The following is an 18,410-nucleotide window of genomic DNA, read 5'->3' as shown; positions in this document are numbered from 1 at the left end:
GATGTGGAAATATGCAATTCTTACTTTTTTTTACTGTCCTTCCCTGGGGGCTCTTTGTCTATGCCAATCTGAATTTTACTGTTGAAAGTGCTCTCCCTTTTCCAGGTGTGTTGTCTTTAATATATAGGAAAACTTTGGGAGAGGACCCTGGAGCAGTAGCTAACACTGCTAAAATCAAGACTGAACCATCAGAGAGTTACATCAGGACGGAAGGTTTGTCCTTGGATCAAAGCCTCCCCTGGGCGAGGACTCTGGTACATGCGTCCTGGTAGTGGCTGCAGTGGTCTGGGCCATATGGGAAACTCGGCTGTTATCACAGACTCTTCCCATGACTTCGGTGTATTCACTTCTTTTTGGTTTCCTCTTCTGTTAAGCGAGCATGCGAATCTCTGACCCTGACCTCAATTAGAGAACCACCTTAGAAGCCCTGGCTTTTATTTACGTGTGTGAGACGCAAGTGTAGATCCTCAGGCACATTTTGTATTCCACGGGGTGCCCCTCTCCTTAATCCACCCCCTACACCCAGCCCCCCGGCCAGCAGTGACTCTCCATGGTTTGCCTTGCGCGTCCTGGCCCATCAGGACACATCATTTGAAATACCTGTTGGCCAGATGTGGTATCTCCGTAACGTGGATAAGCTGGATGCTCTGCAGGGAAGAGACCCTGAGGACTGTGCCCTCCAGGTGGTTTATTTGTGTCCGCCCACCAGGGAAGCACATCCTTTCCTATTGAAATGTTTGAAGGAAAAGTCCATAGTACCTAAAGAGGCACGTTTGAAGAAAACTGGCCCTAACGTTCTTCCTGATCTTGCGGTAATGTCCATAAAGAATGTTCTCCAGGCAGGAAGAATCAGTCACTGTTATGGACTGAATGTTTCTGTCCCCCCCCCGCCCCTAATACTCATACATTAGAGCCCTAACTCCCCATGTGACTGTATTTGGAGATAGAGCCTGAGAGGAGGTGAAAAAGGTTAAATGAGGTCATGGGGTAGGGCCCTAATCTGACAAGGTTGGTGCATTTGTAAGAAGAAGGAGAGATACCAGTGCTTTCTCTCTCCACCATGTAAGACCACAGCAAAAAGGCATCTGTCTGCAAATCAGAAAGAGAGTTCTCACCAGAACTTTAACCTGCCGGACCTTGATCTGGGACTTCTAATGTTCAGAACTGTGAAAAAAGACGTTTCTGTTGTTGAAGCCACACAGGCTGTGGTATTTTGTTATGGCAGCCAGAGCAGCCCTGGCAAAGTCATGTAAACACTCCAGAAACAGCCACCATGACTGGGCAGGAGGGGATCCAGTCACCTTCCAAGACTGGTCTCAAACCAGTCCTCTCAAATCTTTTCTTGGGAAAGCACAAATGCTAGGTGAGCCAAAAAAAAAAAAAAAAAAAAAAAGTGATGATGTGGGCTCGAAGTTTTTGTTCTTAGCCGTGCTGAGCTATTTTTCCATTTTTCTATGAAACATATGCAGATCCCTACTACCCAGATGCTCATCAGACTTTTTAGGAAGTAATTGCTGGATCATCTGCCTTCAGATCTAGACGTTAAAGTTTTCTGAAAGGGGATAAATCATATTTACCGTGAATCCGTGAACCTGGCATTACTATTTGTGGTCAATAAACATTAGTTGCAAGATGAATAAATCCATGAATGAATGAATGAATGGACAGTAAATGGAATGTAAACTGACTATAGTGTCTGGTCAATTTTCCAGATCATTCCACATTTCTTCTATACTCGCAATAACCTTTTTTACCCAAGGTTTTTTATACGTTTCTTTTCAAATAGCCTAAAGAAACCTGACCAGGATGACTTCATCGAGTTCCAATCTGTAAAGGAATGAAAATGTAGAAGCAGGCATCTCAGGGGCCATCCTTCTTAAATACACAGTGTGTTCCACTGGATCTCTACATATGGATGACTTCCTTGGTCCCTATGTCACAGTTGCGATATTCAGATCATTTAAGTCAGTTTGCTATGTTTAAAAGGGATTGCAAGGTTCTGTTAGTTCTAAGCTCAAGAAGCAGCTGCTTCTTTTTGCAGATATCAGAATACCCAACGTACAAGGTAGTAAACTAATAGTTGTATTTTCCTTTCTATATATGTCATAAGTCTACGGTAGGCTTTCCAGGGCTGATATCCAGATTCAGTGATCTTTCAGCTGTGCAGCTTTTTTAAAAAGCTGTTTTCCAGATGATTTCTGCCCCTCTAGGCATAACATCTGCTTCCCAGTCAGCCAGAAATAGGAAGGACACATCTTTGCCTTTTTATTTTGGATCCCATAATCCAGCCCAGGGAGTGGTGCCTACATCTCCTTGGCCAGAACTCCACAGTATAGTTCCCCTTAGATGCAAGAACAAGACGAATGCAAGGAAGGACTTGGTTGAGAATGTGTGTTGACCGAACCAACCTCCACTGTCTTCCACACAATCTCCAGGAAGAAGAGGAAGCTTTTGGAGAATCCCAAACGAGACTTGGAGACAGGGAGATAAGAGTGGCTTCTGAGATTCAGCAACAAGAGATTATGGGCATTCCCTTCTCAGCCTTAAATAAGTTCCATGGAAGCCCAAGTCTGTGTCACCTTGTTCCAACCTAAATAGCCAACCCAGGATGAGGTGTCCCTCCCGATGTGAACCAATCATGATTAGGAGGCCTGCTGGCTGAGGGTCAGAGTTGGACGGTTCATTGGTGGGGGCAGGGGGTCACCCGATGAATTGATGGCTATTCTCAGAGAAGGAGGGTCATTCTGAGTCAGGGAGCCAGCCAGGGGGTCTACCTAACCTTGAGGGGGTGAATGGGAACGGCAAGCAGCTTCTTCCAAGATTGCTTCCTGAGGATACTGTTTGCCCTCAGTATCCTCCTGAGGTGGTTTTAGGGACCTTGAAGAACAGAGCTCTGGCCTTAGCATCCCAAAACAAGCTCACATTCCAGCTCTGGCCAATGACTTTGGGCAGCTCATTCCTTAGACTTCCATTATCTCCTGCATGAAGTAAGACTAGAAATACCCATGGATAGAAATGGAATAAGCACACTCTGACAGGCCTAAAGCTTTGTGGACAGAGAAGGTGTTGTTATGATTTCCAGAACAGTGCCAAGTTGTGACTACCTTTGCCAGCCATTGATATGTTTCATGTCACTGAATGTGATCTCACGAGAACATAGGCCATTAATATTTACAAAAAGAATCTTCTTTCCCACAACCCGTCTTCGGTGTTTCCAGGCCTTCTGTCTCTTCTCACCAGCCATGTCCTCTTTCAGGAGTGGATGGGGAGAGATACATCTGTGCCTAGAGCATGCGTCTGCTGGAACCAAGAGCTGTGTGTCATCATTTGTAGTGTATGTGAGTAGAGAAGGCAAAACCTGATCTTCCCCTGCTCATTGGAGCTCACACAGAACCCAAAGGGTTAAAGCAACGTTCCAAGGAGCTGCACACAAAAGTCTCTAACAGGCTGTCCGGTGAGATAGTCACTTGACCACGCTACATTCAATGAGGTCATGGTCCCACATGCATCCTCTTCTCCTTGAGAGAAGGTGCATAAAATATAAATAAATGATCAGGTTACAGAATGAACTCTGAATGACCAATTTTGGCTCAAGTAAAGGCCTTCTCCTACCTCACAGTTCCCCGCCGATAAATCTTTCAGCAGCAGGTTGATCCTTTTCAGAAACAGACTGTCTAGCAATGTTTCCACCTCCTGCCCCCATCAGGATGGAGTGAGTACGAGGCAGAGGCCTGGACGTACAGACAACCCACCGCAGACTCATGCCTGGAACAGCTTTCCTCTTTCAAGGGCCGACTGGTCGATACTCTGGCTGCTGCTGGGAGGGAGAGAAAAGGGAACAGGTTGCAATGTCGCTAATAACAGCAAACGCAATAGACCATCTGCAGAAGGGAGCTGCTGCTCTGTCTCCCAGAGAATGAAGCTAAGAGGTTGCAGGGACTGGACCAGCACTACTACTAGAAAGAATGGCAACGTCCTTGCAAATGTTTCCAGCCTCTTAGTTTTCCCCTGGGGTAGATTATTTAAAGTCTGTCATGAGTCTTTGCAAATTCATAACTTGCATGTGCTCATTTTCCCTGGGTCCATCTGTGCCCATGGGAAAAGGAATATAAAGGAAGGAGGGATGCTTTGGTGACAAGATGCTTAGGGTTGATGGGGGAGGGGGGAGGAGGACCCAAACTTATGAAGCTGCTACTCTGACCAGAAATGGAAACCACCCCTTCCAATCGGCATGTTGTTTTTGATAAAGAAATAAGACAAGGTTACTCTCCTTTGTCTTGTTTCTGTGGTTCCCTTGGTGTTTGCTTTTCTCTCCAAATTATGTAGGGCCAGAGTGCATTAAAGTGACCAGTGAACTCCTACTCAGTGCCACCAACTCCTGCCCCTGTGGGAAGTTTTAATGTTGGATCTGGCTGCTGTCCTTCTGTGCGCTAAAGGCTAACTCTGCAGCCTGATGGGCCGGCCACTTGACCCTTAAACCTCAGCCATCCTGAGACTCAAGTTCTTTCTGCTCCCCACTGGCTTGCTGGTCTGCACTCCCCTGGGTTATTGACAGGGTCCTGGATGGCCCTACTGTGTCTTTGTGTGAATTACCAAAGGCTCCCAGCTCTTGGCAGACCGACTAGAAAGCATCCCTCTTCGGACTGAGGCAGCTGAGCCAGGGCACACGGCCGGCACGTGGCACGCAGGCTGGTCCTCAGCCCCCAGGTGCACCCCTGCACTGCACGTGGATGCACGCCGTGGCCCTGATTGGCGGCAACACCTTTCTCTTTGCCGCCCAGCCCAAGTGTCACCGAGAGGTCGGCCAGGGGGCAAGGCAGTCAGTGCCCACTCTCCAGGCTCCTTTGACTCCTGTCAGGGGACTGCCACATCCTGGCACGGACAGGGATGGCTCAGCTCTTGTCACAGAGGCTTTCATCTCATTCATTCACTCAATAAATACTCAGTGAACATCTTCCAAGATGTTCATCACACCACCCTATAACCATGCACCAACTCTTTACCAAGATGCAAATCTGACCCCCAAATACCTGTGAACCTGATATATTGTACTTGTTAATCTAAAGACCAGGAATGCTGTTGCAAAATGCTTTACCTTTATACATAAATATGTATTTGTGTTTTCTCCAAGTGTTCCCTACTTAGCAGACCACAGAAGGTCAGTGCACGGTGGTCTGATGAGTTGCTTGGAGTATGCGTCATCCACGGGCCCTCCTGGATTCACGGCAGCTATGCGGTCCCCTTGTGGGCCAGGCTGCCTCTGGTGAAACTTCATTTCAGCACAGGTGTTGCTGACATGGTCAAGTCCTGTAGTGAGAGATTCAGTTGCTCCTTCCCTTGGTGGCCTGTCTACACAGCTTCATGAGGGGAAAGGTGGGGGAGTTTCTGTCCCGCCACTTAGCTACAGAAGGAAGAATAAATCCTAGCACCTGGATCCTTCAATCAAGTCACACTTTTCTCTGTCCCTTGGTATAAAGGAAATGTTGGAGACTGAAACATACTCTAAGAAAAGATAAGGCTTGCTTCCTAGATATCTTTTGGCAAAAAGGGTTATTGAAAGTGTCGTGTCGTTGGTCGAGGTAAAAGTCCTCAAATCAGACTTCTGGGTTCAAATCCCAACTCAACCATTTCCTAGGTCTGTGTCTTAGTCTGCTTGAGCTGCCATATGAAAATACCATAGACTGGATAGCAATTTATGGTAAACAACAGAAATTTATTTCTCACAGTTCTGAGATCAAGATGGACAGGTTCTGGTGAAGGTCTTCTTCCTGGCTTGTAGATGGCTGTTTTCTCATTGTGTCCTCACATGGAAGAGACAGAGAGAGACAGAGAGAGAGAGGGAGAGAGGGAGAGAACTAGTGCTCTGGTGTCTCTTCTTACAAGGTCACTAATCCCACCATAAGGGCCTCATCCTCATGATCTCATGTAACCCTAACTACCTCCCAAAGGCCCCATCTTCACATACCATCACCTTGGGTGTTAGGACTTTAACACATGAATTTCAGGGGGACATAAACATTCCGTCTGTAATATTCTGCACCAGCTCCTCAAAATCACATCCTTTTCACATGCAAAATACATTCTTTCCACCCCAATAGCCCCCAAAGTCTTACCTCCTTCCAGCATCCACTCTAAAGTCTAATGCCCAAGGTCTCACCTAAATGTCACCTAAACCAGATACGGGTGAGACTCCAGGCACAATTCATCTTGAGGCAAAATTCTTCTCCAGGGACTTCCCTGGCGGTCCAGTGGTTAAGACTCTGCACTTCCAATGCAGGGGGCGCAGGTTCCATCCCTGGTCAGGGAGCGAACTAAGATCCTACATGCCGTGCGGTGAGGCCAAAAAAAAAAAAAAAGAAAAAATTATTTTCCAGTGTGAACCTGTGAAACCAGACAAGTTACATGCATCCACAATACAACGGTGGGACAGGAAGAAGATAGACATTCCCATTTCAAAAGGGAGAAGTTAGAAGGAAGAAGTAGCTGACAGGCCCCAAACAGGTTCAAAACCTAGCAAGGCAAATTCATTAGCTCTTAAAGCTCAAGAATAATCCTCTTTGGTTTGATGCTTCACTCCAGCCCACGGGAGAGGCAGTGTCGCCTCCAGGGATCAGGGGGGTAAGCCCACCCACGTGGCAACCTGTGAGGGTGCAGCTGGGTGGCAATCCTGATCTCTGAAACTGACGTAAAGGCAGCCTTGCCCCCCGACCCCAGGACAACACGAACCTGACATTGTACCTATTGAAACTAAGAAAACTTTCCGGGCTTATCTGCGATTGGAGCAAGTAATGCTACCTGCACTAGAAGCACTTCTGAACCGGTTAAAAATACACATCCCAGGCCCCCCACAAAAAGCACTATAGCAGCCCCTGTTGGGCAAGAGGCCCAGGAATCTGCATTTTTAGCTCAGATCATTCCGATGTACCCTAGATGCTGAGAACCACCGCCACCAGGGAACTCAGCACAGGATGCTGAGTCATTATTTCCCTCCCTATGTTTTATTAAATTTATTTGTATGTGCTTTAATGTTATTGTCCCATGTGAGTTTCTGTTAGCATTTTATCCCTCTTGTGTTCCTCTAGTTGTATATCTTTTTCCTTCAGGGTGGGGTTCAGGGCACTTTTCTGCTTTGGTTGATGCTTGTGGTCCAAGACTTCCTCCCCCCCCCAAGCTTGTTTACTGCTACCGACCGCATCATCCCCTTGCTACCCTCAACCATAACAGGCAGTCCTGCCCACTCCCTCCTGATTTATCCTGTATTGTGTTACCTTCTCACCCGCCCCCCCCCCCCTTCTTGGCGATTTAAGGAGCTGTTTTTATTGTTTCTAGCGCCAACACATCTGTCATATATTTTCCTCCAACTTAAAAACATTGGAGAATCACTGGTTACTTAGCGCAAAGTGATGTCTGCGCTAGATGACCATTTCTTTTGTAACTGGCTCTCACTCAGTGAGACTGGATATTTTGGGCTTCTCCTTTCCTACTCCCACTGCCATTTCGATCAGACCCTTGAATTCAGAGTATACAGAGATGCTCTCAGCCTATGTTTGTATATATAATGACTTCATTTTGTGACTCAAAGTAAACTTTGTGGTTCATTCACAGTTTCTCATTTTTTAAATTAATTTTTATTGGAGTGTAGGTGATTTACAATGTTGTGTTAGTTTCTGCTGTACACCAAAGTGAACCAGCTTTACATATACCTGTACATATATCCACTCTTTTTTATATTCTTTTCCCATATAGGTCATTACAGAATATTGAGCAGAGTTCCCTGTGCTATATAGTAGGTCCTTATTAGTTATCTATTTTATATATAGTAGAGTGTATATGTCAATCCTAATCTCCCAATTTCTCATTTTTGTAGACTACTCTTCCTCCGTGAACACAGAAAATTAAGCCGTGGTTATAACTGAGGAAATGATATAGTGCCAAGTGTGTTAACAGCAGGCGGTAAATAGATTGGTAAGAATCAGTCTGCCTCTATCGGAATTGTATCGATAGTGAGAGTCTTACTAGTCAGAAATAGAAATCAAGTTGATTTAACCTAAACAAATGAGGAATTTGCTGGAGGAGATCAGAGAGCTCCCGGAAATGTCAGACTCAGAGCATAGGTAGGAACCAAAGGGGTCCGGATAGCCGGTCCTCCTACAGGATGCGGTCAGGGCAGGAGACTGGTGAGGGTGCTGGGCGGTGCCCCTGCGGCCGGTCACTTCCAGATTCAGAGCCCCAGGCAGAGGTTCTGATTGGTTGAGCTCTACCACGTGTCCACTGCCCCCTCTCCTCCCCCTCCCCCCCACACAGGGACCCTCCCTTAGAACCTCCAGAGTGGAAGGTGAGCCTTGCTCTTCTCCCCCATGGTTCCTCCAAAATACTAAGAAGATTTGGATGTTGTGTAGCTTTATGGCAAAAGTCCACCCCAGATATGATACACATTCCCCTATCTCCACTGCAGTAATCCGTCAGTTATTGAGGACATCTGTTTTTTTCAGGCACTGGGCTAGATGTTCCATGTGTAGAATCTCTAGTCATTACCACAACCCTGTGAAGTAAATAGCAGGATGTACTTTTTACAGTTGAAGACACTGAGGCTTGAAGAGGTTAAGTAACTTGCCTATGGCCAGACGGGTGGTAAGAGATGAACCCAGGATGATCTGACCCCAGAACTTGTGGCCTGCCCACTCCATCAAATTGTCGCCTCTATGTATTATTTTCACCTAAATTTTTTCTCCATATCCCAAGTAGTTTATGCAGATAGAACTTGTTTCTAAACTATTATGTCCACATCTGAATAATAAAGGGTATTGACACATTTATCTCTAAGGCTTTCATCTGTGTCATTCTGTGTTTCTATAACTATATTCTGATAGTTACCGTTTTAAAATGGCATTGAGTGTATAACTGCAGAGAAGATATGGATGATGTTGGTGGAACCCTTATCAGTGTCAAGCGTGACACCATTTTCTCTGGGCTTATGCAGCCTTCCCCAGAAGATCGTACCTCACCTCCCAAATCAGGTCCCTGAAATCTGTTTGGAAATTAACCACAGGCCTGAATCCCCGTGGAAGTGGCTGCTGAACATATACAGTCCCTGCTGTCTGGCTGGTGATATGCTAAGCACCCTTTCTTCTTCTAAATGGATACTTCTCAGCAGAGACTCAAAGGAACTTTTTCAAAGAAGACAGTGTGTGTGTTCACGCCACTTTAATGGGGACAAAGTTGGGAGGTGGGCGTCATTCAAGTAATCACCCCTGATGCTCTCTCGGCCACACGTGGTTTTAACTAGAATCTAAAGCTCCCTGGACACTTTTCAGAACCGTGTCTCTGGCTTTGGTCTGGAACTCCTGTCTGGAACAGCAACTAGCATCAGGGCATTAAAAGGCATATGCTCTGGGTGTGTTCCTTCCTCATGAGGGGGCGGTTTGTGATTCATTCATTTCATTGTGCTGTAAATGGACATTTATGGAGGACCTGCTTGGGGCCAGCAATTGTATCAGTGTTGAGCTTTTACTTACAAAAAAGACAAAATCCTCAGCAGGGGGTGTAGAGGTGTGGCTGGGGGAAAGTAGACATGAAAACATAATGAAAATGCAGGGTGATGGAAATATGTTATGAATGCCTGAAGGATGTATTAGAGGAGCACAGAGAAGGGAATGACTAGATGTTTGGGGGTAAAGGTGAAAAAAAAAAAATCATAGAAGTTGCATTTGAGTGGAGCTGTAATGAAAACAATTTAACCGGAACATTAAGTGGGAGGTTATTTGTAGGCTGAAGGGCAAAAGTTTGCAAGTTTTAGGACATACAGAGTTCAGGATGACTGTGAATTACATAGGAAGGGAGTAATAACAGAGTGAAAGGAGAATTTTAAAAGGAGCTAAAAGAGGCAATGATATGAATAGTCATATATGTCCTGCAAAGGGCTTGGATTACGTTAATAGTGAACCACTGAAGGTTTTCACCTGGAGAGGGATGTGATCAGATTGTATTTTAGAAAGACCACTCTGTTGACAGAAGAATGAATTAGAGCAAGAAGGGGACAGGAGACTTTACAGACAGCCAGATTACAGGTACAATTTTACCATTTTGGAAAGAATTTCTGGAGGAAGGAGAAGACATCGTTTTTCACAGTCTCCTTAAAAATATGAAGGCCGTAAGGATCTGATAGGAAAATGTGTAGTATTTTCATTAGGAAATAATTGCAGTGCTTATTTTCTTTTACTGGCCTGAAATCTTTAAAAAAAATGAAAAAGGACAGTAAGCCAGTACAGTGTATCTTGACTTTTTAGAACATAAATTTTATATAGCATGAGCCAAATTTTGTTCTCTAACCCATAAAATGATTAACAACAAAATCCTCGGTTATGGATAATTAATAAGCTATTAAAGAATGCTAATTCTTAACTGAAAGCTTTTACACTGGTTGTCCACCCCCTGAAAGTACTTATTTCCCATTCAACGCTATATTTAAGGACCACTTTCAAACACCTATCATGTATCATTGAAGTAGATTGGAAGATGTGAGTGTGGACTGCTTTAAGACATGTCAAAATGAATAAGTGTTTTAGTAAGCTGTTCTATTTCTAATACAAGCCAGTGAAAAAAACAATGAGCCAGTCTCCAGTGTTAAGATGGGAAAATATGAAAACCATCCCAGCTTACTCCACTCATCACCATGGTTTCATCATCTATTACACAGTAAAACAAACATAGCCACTGACTATAACCCTTAATGAGCATATGTGACTCTGATAATATTTATCGGGTTTATTTGTTTGAGGCCAACTGAAATGAAAAGAAAACAGTGCAGCGTTGGGTCATTAGTCTCTTCTGACGTGTGCTGTAATTCTAAGGAAAACATTAGTAGCCTATTTTTAGCCAGTACCTTCATCCACTGAAGCGATAATGGCCCAAGGAATAATCCCTGGGATGGAAAACAGAAATTCCCAGAATTAAACGTTCTTGCTCATCTGTTCTATGGTCACAGGAACTCTATCAGCACCGTCATTTCTCATCAACATCGAGAAATGTTTTACATCAGACCATTATGCAATCCTCCCCAACTAGGCTGCCATTCATCTTCATCTCTCCTAAGTCAGGATCCTCCCAGGCAAAAGAAATGAAAAATATCACCTCCTCCAGGAAGCCTCTCTTTCCCTGGTAAACGTTATCACATGCACTTGACATTATTTTCACTTCCATAATCTGTTTATTCTGTGTTCTTTCCCATACTCAAAAATGTTAGTTAAAAAACTCATACAGAAATGATAGGAGTGAGACCTTGTTCTAGACTCCACAGGGCTGGTGTATGTGGAAGGTGGCAGATAGATGAAAAAAGGTTCTTCCCTGCAGGGGTACAAACCCAGCAGGAGGGACAAGGCAGATGAATAGGATCTAAATTTACATGGTCTTCAGTCTTGTTTCAGCTCAGCATCTGAACAGAAGGCAGCCCCCTGCCACCAAGCCCGGGGACCCACTGGTTGACAAAGAGTGTACGGACCTGACGTGCTGGCCACAGCCTAGGCTGGAGGGGTGGAAGGAGAGGAGGTCTGGGGAGGCGTTTGAAAACTCTCAGGAGGAATTGGTGATTCAAAGCAGGGCCTTTGGAATAAATAAAACAGACGGGAGTTAAAACATGAGACCTTCTCTCTGTGTGATTTGGATGAGTTACATAATCATTTTGAAGCATATATGATGTTATCACTAAGTGAGATACTGTGAAAAGGCTTATTATATTATTCCAGGTTACAAGTTCTCAATACAGGGCATTTATTGTTCTTGTCACTATGATTTTATGCTTCTCAGAGGGTGTGTCCCCCCCATTCTTTCCCCCAGTGAGGAATCGTTTTATTAAACTGTGAAATGTCTCCCAAGAAAAGCGCAGTATATGTGGGGAGTTCAGAAGAAAAGGAATCCTATGATTTTGGAGCAGGGGATCAGAGAAGGCTTCGTGGAAGAGATGCCACTACACCTGGTTTGTAAGGGCCAGGTATGAGTCGAGGAAGCAGTGATCAGGAGACAGACCGTCCAACCATGAGCCCAGTGATAAATGGAGAACATTTCCATACTTCCTTCTTGGGGCTCCAACGAGAATTACAGGCATTTGTTGGATATTCCCACTGGAAATGGTAAGCTTCTTAGAGCAGGAACCATGATTCTACATTTTATTTATTATCCCCTCAGAGGAGCCAATAGAAATAAAATAAATACTTTTGTTGATGTTCTGAGGCCTATGTGGAAGCCATTCTTATAACTGAGAGGTTAATTGAAACACTTTGAAACTTCTCTCTCTCTCTCCCTCTCAAGAACAGAAAAGGAGGCTTGGAGAAAGCTGGGGTGGATCCAGGGAGTAGGATGCCATCCTCTTGTTCTAGATGGTTTAACTTGTGTGAGCTCCATCTCTACTCCCTAAAGAGCTGGGTATGTGTAATAGAATCATGGTGTTTTGGGTTTATTCATTTTTTCGTCATTCATTGGTAAATTCTTTTATTTTCTTTGTAAAATTTCCAGCATGTTTTCAGCTATGCAAAGAGGCAACTATGAGAAGTTGTTCAGTTTGAACGTGAGCAGAAGTGTTAAAGTCTAAGAGCACCGTGGACATGGTAGGTGGGGATGAGGCCTTACGGGAGGGCAAATCCCAGGGAAAGGAAGGCAGACTTAATTGCCTCATCACCCCTCCCCCATGTAGAAGATTCTCCTTCTAGGGCTAACAGGTTCTGGGGTTCGTTTTTCTAAAAGAAGATGTGCTTTCCTTGAAGGCATCTTTTGTAGAAGGGACTAAGCTACTGAGAAAATAACATCACAAAGAGATGTTTCAACAAAACTGATTTTATTTGTACCCTTTTTTTAGATTCCATGTATAAGCGATATCATATGCTATTTGTCTTTCTCTGTCTGACTTACTTCAGTCAGTATGATAATCTCTAGGTCCATCCATGTTGCTGCAAATGGCATTATTCCATTCTTTTTTATGGCTGAGTAATGTTCCATTGTATACATGCACGACATCTTCTTTATCCATTCCTCTGTTGATGGACATTTAGGTTGCTTCCATGTCCTGGCTATTGTAAATAATGCTACAATGAATATTGGGGTGCATGTATCTTTTTGAATTATGGTTTTCTCCCAGTATATGCCCCAAAACAGAAATAGAGTTACAGATATAGAAAACAAACTATGGTTACGGGGGTAAGAGCGGGGGAGGGATAAATTGGGAGATTGGGATTGACATATACACACTACTATATATAAAATAGATAACTAATAAGAACCTATTGTATAGCACAGGGAACTCTACTCAGTACTCTGTAATGGCCTATATGGGAAAAGAATCTTAAAAAGAGTGGAAATATGTACAGCTGTATGTATAACTGGTTCACTTTGCTGTACAGCAGAAACTAGCACATTGTAAATCAATTACACTCCAATAAAATTTTTTTTAAAAGGCAAAAAAAAGTAAAATGATACCAAAAAAAACCCCAAAACTAATTTTATACAATACTGTAGAACTGGATGGGTCCTAAAATGTGGATACTGATGTTGAAGATAATAATGATGCTAAAGAAAGTACGTGTTTAAAAATATGTTTATTATAGAGAAAAAAAGTAAAAGATTGAGATAAGCATCAAGAATAAAATAAAAATCTCCCATAATGCTATGCTCCCATAGCATTCTTTTATTTATCCTGTTTTATAGATAGATAATTAAAGAAACAGAAGAATGCTGAAAATCCTGTTTTTACGACTTGATTTTTTTTTTTCCAGTTAATATACGACCTTGTCCATAAAAATATTTTTAGCACAGTTTTAATTTTTGTAGAGGTTTTTTGGTTTCCTCCTCAGCTTATATTCTCACTTCACCTTTTGTATCCTTATTGATTTGGGGTCGGGGGTGAGGGTGAGGGGGGATTTATTTCCTCTTGTCGAGCCATGAGATTAGGTGGAAAGACCCCACTGGCAGGCCTAGGAGTGCGCCCTAAGTGGTTTATATCTGTCAGTGCTTCCACCTTCAGCCCTGTGATCAGTATAATAATGGGAACGAAACAATCTGGGCCAATGAGTGATAACGGATCCCAGGACAAGCGGATATCAGAAGGGCCTTTCTTTCTTTGGATGGTGTTTGAAGTGGTGAAGTTTGAAGTTCCCTCAGCCATGTTGTGACCGCGGAGGGGGAGCCCTGACCTGATGGAGGAAAGCTTCCTCCTGTGGGCCGACGGGATGGGTGCTGGGCTGTGCCCCTGCGGCCGGTCACTTCCAGATTCAGAGCCCCAGGCAGAGGTTCTGATTGGTTGAGTTCTACCGCCTGTCCACTGCCCCCTCTCCTCCCCTCACATACACAGGGGGACCCTCCCTTAGAACCTCCATAGTGGAAGGTGAGCCTTGCTCTTCTCCCCCATGGTTCCGCCAAAATACTAAGAAGATTTGGATGTTGTGTAGCTTTATGGCAAAAGCCCACCCCGGATATGATTTACATTCCCCTATCTCCACTGCAATAATACGTCAGTTACTGAGGACATCTGTTTTCTTCAGGCACTGGGCTAGATGTTCCATGTGTAGAATCTCTAGTCATTACCACAACCCTGTGAAGTAGATATTTTTACAGTTGAAGAAACTGCTTTTCCCTTGTTCTGAAAAGGCTTCCCTGGAAAGAGTGGGCCAGAGAGGCCTTGTATGGAAGAGTTCTGGTCATTGAGGGAGGAGATTTGGCTCTGCAGTGAACCAGACAAAGGCACAGTCACGCTTACTGGCAGTTTTTTTTTTTTTTTTCCCAAATTTATTTATGTATGTATGTACGTATGTACGGCTGCATTGGGTCTTTGTTGCTGTGCGCGGGCTTTTCTCTAGTTGCAGCGAGCGGGGGCTGCTCTTCATTGTGGTGCGCAGGCTTCTCATTGCGGTGGCTTCTCTTGTTGCGGAGCACGGGCTCTAGGCGCACGGGCTTCAGTAGTTGTGGCTCACGGGCTCTAGAGCACAGGCTCAGTAGTTGTGGCGCACGGGCTTAGTTGCTCCGCGGCATGTGGGATCTTCCCGGGTCAGGGCTCGAACCCGTGTCTCCTGCATCGGCAGGCGGGTTCTTAACCACTGTACCACCAGGGAAGCCCCTTACTGGCAGTTTTACCCTAGTGAAGCGCTCTCTGTCTGTAAAGAGGGGAAAGAAAACATCTACAAGTTGCAAGAATTCCAGAAGTATATCCCAGAGCAAAAGTGTTGTGAGTTAGACGGACAGACACCAAGATAACAGAGGAGCGAGGGGAGAGAGAGAAAGTGCGGGGGACAGAGGGGACAGGATGAGGAGTCGGGGCTTGGGGATCTTGGTAAAACGCAGGTTCCAATTCCAGAGGTTGCAGAAGAAGCCTGAGTTTCTGCATTTCTAGTCCCCACCTCCTGGTTGATGCTTATCTGCTGGTTTTATGGAGCACTTGGGTAGTCAGGTTCTAGGTCACGAATGAAGCTGGACCTCATCACCCTTATTTTCGCTCCCTAGAAGCCCTCCCTGCCACCCACGACATGGCACTCCTGGATGTGTTCAGTATTCTGTGTGCTATGTTTGCTCACTGCATAGAGGACAAAGCTTCATCATGGCAGGTGAAGGGGATGCCTCATCGCCTCTGCTTATCCTGTGTAGCTTCACTGGAAACTCCTTCGCCAGTGGAGCCGAGCTCCTGAGTCAGAAAGCGTTGGCGGAATCGTGGCCAAGCCCTGGGTGGAGGGTTTCTGGGGAGGAGAGGTGGGAAACGAGAGGCTCTCGGTGTCACCAGTTGTCACTATCGTTGGATGTTCACATCTCACTGTACAGGAAACAGCTTCATCTGCAGTTTCCTTCATGAGTACAGGGAGATCAAATCACTCCCCGGGTAGAAGGTAGGTAAGAAGGTGACTTGTTTCCCACTGGCAAGGATTTCCACCTGTGGCCGAGATCCAATCCCAGGGTTCTGCACATTTAAGATGCAGTTGAAGACCAACAGATTGAGAGTCGGAAGAGCTATATGTCACTCAGGGCTCCCAAATGACCTTCTCATGTCCTTGGACTAGCAACCCAGCTTCCCTGAGACCAGAGTTTTCATCTGTAAAACAGATTTTCAAATAGCACAAGCCTTCTAACAACCCTACTGTGAAGAACAAGTGAGAAAATAGGAGAGAACTTTGACAAACAAATAAAACATTACACAATTATAAAGGATTATTGAGACAAGGGCTCTAAAGCAGCTTAGCTACCCAATTGCCTGACTATAGAATTATGTCCTAGACTCTAAAATCTTACTAGGTGGGACCTAAATATACCCGAGGAAGGGGCAAAGCAGAGAGAAAGGTGTGTAAGCTGCTCAGGAAATCTGTCGTGTACCATCCTTTTTCACATGGTGTGGTCACTCCTGCCCCCAAGGTTGGACTGCTAATCAGGACAGGGACAGCCAAGGCCAGACTCCAAATTGTGTGCAGGGTGCATTTAGCTTAAAGGTAAAGACATCTACCCACTTTAACAAGGCACATTCAAGTAAGAGGATGGAGTCCAGTTTCTTCCATATCATTCATACTAAAAATGAAAATACCACCCCCCAATCCAATGTAAGGAGGGAAAAGAACAAAGAAAGTATTCACGGCCCACTTCTCCCAAAGAGTTACACCCACTCTGGAAGCCTGCCAGCTTCCTACCATTATTCTTTTCCAGCTCCTTGACCTGAATTAACAAACGCCATGGCCTTATTTTGAAGAGATTGGTACACAAGCTCTGGATAGGTTTCTTGACATTTTTGGAAGAAGCAGGGAATAGCTCAGGAACTATGTAGCATACAGAGCAGGAGATCTGGGACGTGGCCGGAGGAGAGCACAGAAGGTAGGCACTGGTTGTAAATTCTCCCTGTGTCTCAGTCCACCCGCTCCCACAATCAAAAGATGTTCCCTATGAAACTGAGGATACTGAATGTGAAGGGTACACCAGCTCAGCTCCAAGGCTAGGAAAAGAAATGCTGAGGAAGTCAAAGAATCAGCTCTGTTTGCCCAAAGAATGACTCTTCCCTTTAGCCATTGGAATCAGTCAAAATGTTATCTTCTAGGAGTCTCTTTCTCCAACACCATTAAGCAAATTAACACCCACCCCAAGACATGTACACACATGGCCTCCCCCGTACCTCTTCCTCTATCTCAGCATTTGGCATCCTATGTTTTGTTTTGTTTCTGTTTTCTCTCTTCCATCACTATAATGCAAGTTCCATGAAAGTCTGATTTCTTTGTTTATTATTATATCCCCACCACCTAGCATGACCTGAAAATAATAGGTGCCCAATAAATATCTCTGAATGAATGATACCCTGGTATCAATGTCCATGAACATTGCCCTCACCTTATTGTTTTAGAATTTTGTGCTTTTTTCTCACTCTTCTTACCTCCTTCAGTATTTTCCTTAGCCTATTCTACCATCATCATCATCATCATCATCATCATTACTGTAACCATCACATAAAATGGTTTGCATTTCTATTTGTGGAGAATTTGAAGACCAATGGCTGTCCATGGCAAGAGCCTCCTGGCAATTATTCATCGAGAACAAGAGAGACCAGTAATTGCACTTCAGTTAAACATTTCCCAACCTCCTTCAGGCAGGTTGCTTCCTTTGTGAAACCCACTTCTCAGGGTATGTTTCTCTCCAGGGCATTTGCGAAAAGTGACTAGCTTAGTTAGATAAAAGGAAAGTCATAAAATCACTTTCCTGGTGATGTCATAAATCAAAGGCAAACGGTATGCCGATCTTCTAACTCCCTGAATTGCATAGTGATTTCTAAGTGGCAAGAAACACATTTCTCTAGTGTGAGCAATTTTGTCACAGGCAGGAAAATATCTTTGGAAAATGTCTGACATATAGTAAACACTCCACATTTTTGGAACAAATGTGTGGATGAAATCCCCCTGCATGCTTCCTTTCTCCCTCCTATCTTGGTGGCTTGAATATGGGGATTTGTGGTAGAGTTAACTACATGTCCGTACTTTTTTTCTCCAAAGCCCAGCTGTCCCTGTGTAGCCTCTGTCTTCCTGTACATAAAACATTCCCTGTGCATCTGGAGACTCAAAGAAAGGACCCCGCCAGTCTGCATGTGAAATTTGCAGCACTCCACTTCTGCACCTGTGGGCTGTGTGATCTGGAATATATTTGTGTTTGCCGCTCACACTTGGAGCAGTGAGATTTGACCTTTAGAAAGCAGTGGTTGAAAAAAAAAAAAAAAAAGAAAGCAATGGTTGAGAGCCTGTTCTTAGTTCTTTTAAAATCATGTACACATTGCAAGAGCCGGACACCTCTGCCTACTGAAAGCTGAAGGAATGTGCCTTGAAGCCAAGTCTAGACAGAATTCCAAGGCAGGGGAGTCAGTGGGACAGGGAAATCACCACAGGGTCCATGCCAACTTTCTGTCCTGCAACTTTACC

General features: G+C 44.5%; 1 protein-coding gene across 22 annotated transcripts in view; it reads right to left on the bottom strand.

Annotated features, from left to right (window-relative positions):
• The window catches only part of LOC137768757 (uncharacterized), a 99,534-nt gene that overhangs the window by 12,985 nt on the left and 68,139 nt on the right, over nt 1-18,410 (bottom strand). For 8 of the 22 annotated variants that reach the window (XR_011074785.1, XR_011074780.1, XR_011074779.1 and 5 more), the window contains 3 exons: nt 5,725-6,319; nt 5,096-5,307; nt 3,613-3,814 (listed from right to left, as the gene is read on the bottom strand). Coding sequence is in view for 1 of the 22 variants with exons in the window: in XM_068550338.1 (XP_068406439.1) it covers nt 15,111-15,134 (24 nt within the window). In the remaining 21 variants the exon portion in view is untranslated. Of the gene's footprint in view, nt 1-1,796; nt 3,519-3,612; nt 3,818-5,095; nt 5,308-5,724; nt 6,320-11,497; nt 11,599-12,900; nt 13,059-14,752; nt 15,135-18,410 lie in introns of those variants that run through there. The other 14 variants (XR_011074801.1, XR_011074799.1, XR_011074798.1 and 11 more) reach the window with 6 other exon arrangements.

Source organism: Eschrichtius robustus, chromosome 8 (assembly GCF_028021215.1).
Source record: "Eschrichtius robustus isolate mEscRob2 chromosome 8, mEscRob2.pri, whole genome shotgun sequence".
Taxonomy (NCBI): domain Eukaryota; kingdom Metazoa; phylum Chordata; class Mammalia; order Artiodactyla; family Eschrichtiidae; genus Eschrichtius; species Eschrichtius robustus.
Note: the sequence above shows the minus strand (reverse complement) of the source record. Positions and strands in the feature narration are given on the sequence as shown.